This window comes from Polistes fuscatus, unplaced genomic scaffold (assembly GCF_010416935.1).
Source record: "Polistes fuscatus isolate 324 unplaced genomic scaffold, CU_Pfus_HIC Scaffold157, whole genome shotgun sequence".
Taxonomy (NCBI): Eukaryota; Metazoa; Arthropoda; class Insecta; order Hymenoptera; family Vespidae; genus Polistes; species Polistes fuscatus.
The window spans coordinates 1-7,287 of record NW_025113061.1 but is presented as its reverse complement, the minus strand read 5'-3'; the positions used below and the strand labels follow the sequence as shown (position 1 = coordinate 7,287).

The 7,287-nt window shown below is 28.2% G+C and overlaps 1 protein-coding gene, 1 long non-coding RNA gene and 1 pseudogene across 2 annotated transcripts; 2 read left to right on the top strand and 1 right to left on the bottom strand.

The window, feature by feature from the left end:
* The first annotated feature begins 1,378 nt into the window (after positions 1 to 1,378).
* On the top strand, positions 1,379 to 2,370 carry LOC122514761 (annotated as a pseudogene).
* A 209-nt stretch (positions 2,371 to 2,579) lies between these two features.
* On the bottom strand, positions 2,580 to 3,919 carry LOC122514760 (Kv channel-interacting protein 2-like). The gene is made up of 4 exons (XM_043631781.1): positions 3,774 to 3,919; positions 3,074 to 3,404; positions 2,793 to 2,990; positions 2,580 to 2,637 (listed from the first exon to the last, which is right to left on the bottom strand). Exons 1-3 carry the CDS (start codon positions 3,892 to 3,894, stop codon positions 2,828 to 2,830), a joined length of 615 nt encoding a protein of 204 aa, XP_043487716.1. The 5' UTR covers positions 3,895 to 3,919; the 3' UTR covers positions 2,580 to 2,637; positions 2,793 to 2,827.
* A 2,539-nt stretch (positions 3,920 to 6,458) lies between these two features.
* Positions 6,459 to 6,855, top strand: LOC122514762. The gene is made up of 2 exons (XR_006303112.1): positions 6,459 to 6,502; positions 6,791 to 6,855. It is a non-coding gene; the product is annotated as an uncharacterized LOC122514762 (long non-coding RNA).
* Positions 6,856 to 7,287: the final 432 nt, after the last annotated feature.

Genomic DNA, 7,287 nt, shown 5'->3' with positions numbered 1-7,287 from the left:
ATTAATATAAATTAATTTTTCATAATTCCATATTAGAATCATAACGAAATTAAAGTTAATTTGCAAAAAATGATATGAGATATCTTATCTTTCTTGCACGTTGAAAATGTCCAATGCAGTTTTCAGGGATGAAGAAAGAAGAGGCATTATGCCGAAGAGGCCCCCACTTAAATGTGGCTGAAGAGGGCAACTACATAGACTATTGAGTTATTTCAAAGGTTCAACACCAAGTTTGAACTTTTCGAGAATAGCTCTTTAGTTATATTTATATTTTATTATATTATTTCTTTGCTCGTCATTAATTTGTAGTTGTAATTGGAGATGATGGACCATTCCATCTCCTTGGGACACCAAATGTGTGTCTGTATCGTCTAAAAGATGCATATGTGTTTAGTTAGAGTCAGAAATATTAACAATTTTGTATTATTAAATTTTAAAGCTTAAATAACGTTCGGTAAATATTACAGTAATTTCTCTTTTCTGTTTCGTTTTTAAGATTTTTCACTATGATCGTATTTTTTTAAATTTGCAATTTTTCTTTTCTATAGAATACAGTTTTAAAGTAGTTCATAATAATTAATAGATATTATTTTTGTTAGTAACTTAGTATTTTTACTTTTCCTATTTCTTTATTTTTATTTATTTTATGTAAATGTAAAATCACGCGTTAGAATTCTATTTTATTGCAACGGTAAATAATGATTTGATAAAAATTAATAGAGAATTCAATTGAGAAGTGCATCTGTGAATTGGACGATTTATATGTCAGGCTATTTTATCACTTGATTGTATATTAATATAGTTTTTTTTGTTACAGGTGATCATCATTGGATTTATCATCTTCTTTTTATTTTCTTCTACTATTGCTCCTAATAATATATAAATGCATTTCTGAAGGCACACACATTTATTGACCCAACACATTTTTGAACACTAAAGATTAATTATAATTATTTGAATTCCTATAAAAAATGTAACTTTTTTATTTGTGGAAATGTACCAATGATTTTGAATATCTTTGTTAACAATATTTTAATCGATGAGAATATCTTTTTCAAGTGTAAAATATCATACTGGATCTACGTTCAGTTTGACTTTTATAAAAATAATTATGACATTTAAAGATTAAAATTGCATCCTATTGTAATTTTTTTTCTGTTATTTCTATGATTTATTTATATACGGAATTGTTTATTTTTTGGTTATTCTATTTTAACATTAACAAAATAAGTAATTTAAACAGGTTTAGGGAAAAAAATAGTTAAATTTCATTTAAATTTCTTTTAATTATTATAATTTAGTTATTAATTTTTAATTATTGCTGATATACTGGTATATATGTACCAGTAGGTAAGTGTAGATTTTTCCCTCTGTCGGTAACTCCTAGTGTTTACATATAGTTAGTAGATTTTATACGTAAACAGGATAACCATAAATTAAAGGTACATGATACGATGGATATTAATAATAATGTGGAATTAATACGACAGGAAATAATTAAAAATCATCTGCAATTTACTGCATTAATACAAGTAAATTAAGAAATTTATTGTTTAAATAGTTTTTTTAAAGATAACCTCAATTCTTGGTTTAAAATACCTTTTTAGAAAAAATCTAATTTCTAGGATATACAACAATGTAGTGGACCTTTAGAATTACTTAATGAACTTAATACAGAAGGAAGGGAAAAAATTACAGCATTAAAATCTAGTATAGAAAAGTTGAGTTCTCTAGCCGAAATCAAGTCAACGAAAAGGAAAGAACAGAATTGCTAGCAGAAGTTGAAACATATAAGTGCCAGTTAACTGCATCTCTTAAAACATTTCGTAAAGCCAATGTTATTAGTGCATGTGTTATAGATAAATTGTCAAGAGAGGATTTACTTTCGATATCTGAAGAACAACAAAACGCTCTTCGTAGAAGAAGGGATAAGCAGGGTTTAGCGAGTGCATCTAGTCAAGTGACAGATAAACTGTTAAGCATTTCCAGACACTTAGCTGAAACAACTCAGAAAAGTGCAGACACTTTAGACACACTCTGTACGAATATAATTAAAAATCATTTAATTTATATCTCCTAATATAGGGAACGAGCTAGTAGTAATTAATTGTTTTTGTTTTAGTATATCTTCGGATAAAGTGTCTGGAACTAAAAATGAATTGGAACATCAACAGCAAGTAATAGTGCAATCTGGAAAATTGTTAGGAAAATATGGTAGACGTGAGGTTACCGATAAAGTAGTACTTTTTTTAGCATTTGCTTTCTTCCTTGCTTGTGTTTTTTATATTTTACAAAAAAGGCTCTTTTAAATGTACAAATAAGTTGTATACAAGTTATACCAATGTATAACACTATTCCAAATCTATTCCTTTTTTATAATGTAATGATGAAATACGATTTATGATCTATGAAAAGACAAATTGATTACTTTTTAGAACGAGATATTTTCTCGTAATTGTTATTTATTATTGAATCAAATATATATTTACAAACTAATTAACTAAAAAATAGACAGTCAAAGTGTATATATATTTGTACTAAATTTATAAAGAATATTCGAACTATGAACATGTTTTTCAGTCTATATTACCACCAAAAATGATTAAATTCTGTCAATTGATTCTGGATAAGCGTATCCTGTAAAGAATAAATAGAAAGACAATGTTTATTTAATAATACTAAACTTAAATGTCTTTTTTACCATTTGTTAGAATTATTATCATAAGATTTTGCAATAAAAAAAAATAATGACATTATAAATAATGTAATTAAAAAATCTAATCTAACTATACATTTTTGCAACTGGCTATAAATTCCTCTATGGATATCATTCCATCCTTATAATATCCATCTTTTCAAAAAGTTTATCCACGTGCCTGTTTACCATATTCCAAACAGTTTGATCGTTATTTATCATTTCATAAATAGCTGATATTGTGGTCGTCATTTCATTTTTTGAGATGCAACCGTCTCCATTTAAATCATAAAATCTAGACAAGTTGGTAAAAATCGAAGATATTTTAAACGCGTTTAATTTAAATTTCGATCTCGTAAGAAATTATAGGTTTCTTACTGAAATATCCATTTTAGTTTTTCATCATTAGTTCCTTTGACGATCGTAGCTATTCCTAGAAGCAAATCTCCAAATGTGACAATGCCGTCCTTATTTTTGTCAAAATTATTGAATACCATTTGTGCATATTTTGCAGAATCACCAAGCGGAAAAAGTTTAGCATAGGCCGGTTTAATATCATTGGTAGTAACAGTTCCTCTTGGACAATACTGTTTAAATGCACGATATAATTTCTGTATTTCTTCCTTTGAAAATCCTGTATTATGCATTAAAGAAGATAATCTTTCTGGTAGAACATACGTTTGTTGCTTTTCTTCGTCTTGAAAATTCTCTGCGAATATATATGCAATAATAAATCAAAGGAAGAAAATCAAACGACGCTTAGAAATTTTATATGATATTATGTTAATTAACACGTTCGTTACTACGATTTTGTTGAAAAAAAGAAATTATTTTACGTAACGTGCCACGCATATTAATTTATATGCATATAAAATATATTAAGTAGTCTTTAAAACATATATATATATATATATATGTGATAAATTAAATTATTATAAAAACATCTAATTTCTGATGTCATAATTAATAAATAATATTATAATATTATAATAATTCGGGATTTTCTTAAAACAAACCGGCACATTATACATACGTGACGCTAGGAAACGAACGTGTTAATTTCATTTACATATCATACCAGTTATTATTTGAATACTCTTTTTAACTTTTGTCAAACTACGTTGCATCTTCATTGACAAGCTAGGACGACGCGGAACTTCCATTCTGTCTTGATTAGTTAGATTACTATGGCACGACATAATCCTTTTTTCAATTAATTTTCTCTCGGTTAATTATCATAATTTATATAAAAATGTGTCCAAATTTAGGATACAAATTAAAAAAAAAAAATTATAGGAAATTCATTTGGTAATTTTTAGTCGTTTCCGAACTTTACTTCGTAATATAAACATATCGAAATTATTGAATTTAAATAATTAAAATAAACAATAATAATCGTTTGATTAGTTTTGTTAAAGGATCGCGCCTATTTCGTTTAAAATTTACATTTGACTTGGCGGTATTCCAAAATACGGTGACGTCGCATTACAAAAGATTGTTGATTCGTTAAATAAGTCTACCACAGAAAAGAGGAAAGCGCAGAAACCATCTCAATCGCGAAACTGAACGGAACTGACGCACGTGGGCACCGATGACCCTTCATGTCTCGGGTATGAGAAGCGTTTCGGGGAAAAGCAGTCATGAAAATATTTAGACTATTCGTCGTGACCGTGCTACTATTCTCTCTCTTTCTCTCTGTTAAGATTTTAAACTACATGCTTTGATATTCGAATAGGCACATTGCCACGAAATGTTTATTAAAAAAGGATATTTACAATTTTCCTAATTTTTAATATTATTACGTCTTTTGTCTTAAAATCTGATAAATAACTTCAAATCGGTTGTCCTTTCAATTTTCTATTTCAAGAAAATATTTGAAATTTTTAATGTCGCGTATTCTTTTTTCTTCTTTTTCTTTTTTTTTTTGTAGAATCGAAAAATAATATTAACAATTTTTCTCTCCCCCCCCCCGTTACTTTTTATCATTTTTATATCTTTTTTAATAAACTTCTTGACAATCTCTATATAAATGTTACTTTATTAGAAATGAACGTAGCGTCTAATTGATATTCACAGGTGCAAAGAATTATTCGTTAGGAATACAAATAAGTTGTTGATGAGGGGATGAAGCGAATTTCTTGTTACATTAATTCACATTTTCTACGCATTTCGATACAGGAGAGATAAATCTCGTTCTTGAAATAATTATGATAAATTTAATTTTTTTCTTCATTTCTACAGAATGACCGTGACCAGTTATTCTTATCAATGGTCGAAGTTCATATTTGTTAGCTTAGTATCATAATCTATGATGATTCATACGATTGAGCAAATATTTCCCAATAAATATAAACTTGTTACCGAATTATAGAAAATCAAATTGCGGCGAACTGGTTCGGATTAAACGTAAGAGCAGACTTTCTCTGCCAAATGCTATTAATAGTCTAGTAGCCTGGAAACTAGCTATTACGGTAATAGGAAATGATAGTGCTAGTTGCAAGATTAGCTTGCTTTAAATTACTTGGATATTTTATGGATGCAAACTGTTGCTACTTAGGGTCTTCAAATTTACAAGAAGTGGTTCGTATTTGACATGTAAACAATTTTTGGACGAATAGCATAATCATTTTACATGAAATATTTATTTAACATTAAATTAAATTTTTAATTAAACTTTTGCATTCAATATTTTCACTTTTATTATTATTTAATTGCCAATAATAATTGTTCAAGATCCGATCATAACGCATAAACACGTGCATAATATCGTTATAGATCATCCTTGACACTATATTTCAATGTAAAACAGTTATCAATTTCGTTGGTGCGTGTGAAAGATAAAACCAAAAGGATGAGAATTATATATTTATCGTTGAAGTCTTATGAATGAAATTATATAGGTCAGACACAGTGCCTTCTCGTAATAACTTGAGTAGTACTACATAAAAAAAAAAAAACAGGGGTTCCTTTTTTTAAAAAATCGTTTAACAAGTCTTAAAATCTGTTTTGCATTTCTATATTACAAAATTATACTAATTAAAATTAACATATTAAATGAAATAGGACTAAAAATAACAAAAATTACTTTGACTTTCTTTCCTTTTAAACATAGAATTTGCTTTGGATCGATAATTTGACAAATTGTAGGAAACGATGAGTAATAGTAATTAAATCAGTAAATCGTTCTCATATTTCTTTAAATGATGTTTATACGCATGTAGAATACGAAAGATATTCTAACGGCATACGTTTATTGAATGAAAATGACTTCGAACAACAATGGTCAGAAAATTCTCCCGGTTCTTCGCAAGTTCAATGCGACGAGAAATATTCCCCTTATTTTTCTTTTTTTCTTTTCGTCATTTATATTTGCTCGTATAGAATATCAAGTGGGGGTCAGCTGATAAAAATAATCTTTCCTTTCTTTCTTTTTAAGGAAAACTTTTTTTTTTTTATATTAGGAATCGTGTTCTAAATTTGCAAGGCAAACTAATCTCATTGTTAATATGAATTCGTCGTTAAACTTCGTAGAATCTTATTCGCAAGTATTAATGGTCACGATTTTTCTGAACGAGTAGGGCGTGTTGTTGGGGTATATAAAAGAACTGTAAGCATCCAGCATCTCTCATACGAAAGTGTCTTTCTTATAACGTACAAGTTCTAATACTTTTTCAATAGAAAATATTTCCTCGAGGATAAATAATCGTTTTGAATAAAAAAAGGAAAAAGAGAATTAATTATTTGTTAAATCTACCGTGCATCACAATAATGGGGAGATATTTGAAATAAAAAGTTCATTGATATCAGGTCAGAGTTACTTTTTTAATAAGATATATATTGTATAAATACAGGAAAGAACAAAGGGGAGATAGCATAGCTGATTATATAATGCTCAGATAGTGTGAAATTGAAAGTCACAAAGGAGAGCGTCAAGTACGTGATGTATATGCCGCGTTTTGACATGCGTTGTTTATTCCTAGCATATCCACTTTCCCGTCTAGAAGAGAGTAATAATCGTTCTCCTGATTTTCATTTAATTTATTAAGTCGAGAAACATCACTTATAGTAATAACATTTGTGCATATATATATATAGGTCAATAGTGTCTCGAAATTATCGAAGTGAGAACAGTAGTGCATAAATTGGAGCAGTAATTATTTAAAAGAAAAAAAAAACAAGTTTGATTTTTTTTTTACACCGCATCAATCAAAAAAACGGGAAAGATGAAAACTTTCTTTCTCTTTTCTTATTAATTGGCAACGTTATTTGCGCCCATGGTTGGATTTACTTTTTGGAGAAAACAAGCATATCCTGATTATAAAATCTGATTATTATTTGAATCAACGTTACAAGCACGCCAAGGAAGAGGTGGGAAGGAACGTTGGAAGCAAATTTGCAGGACTATAAATGGGAGCCTTATACATTTCCAGGACAAGTACCTTACCCCGCTGCTCCAGTGTGTCCATGGTAAAATAATATTTCGAATTTGTCTTAAGTCGATGATGTTACCCGTGCCAAAATATTAACTGATTATTAAAGTGTAATATAATAATAATAATAATAACAAATGTTAGGTTTAAAAATATGAATTT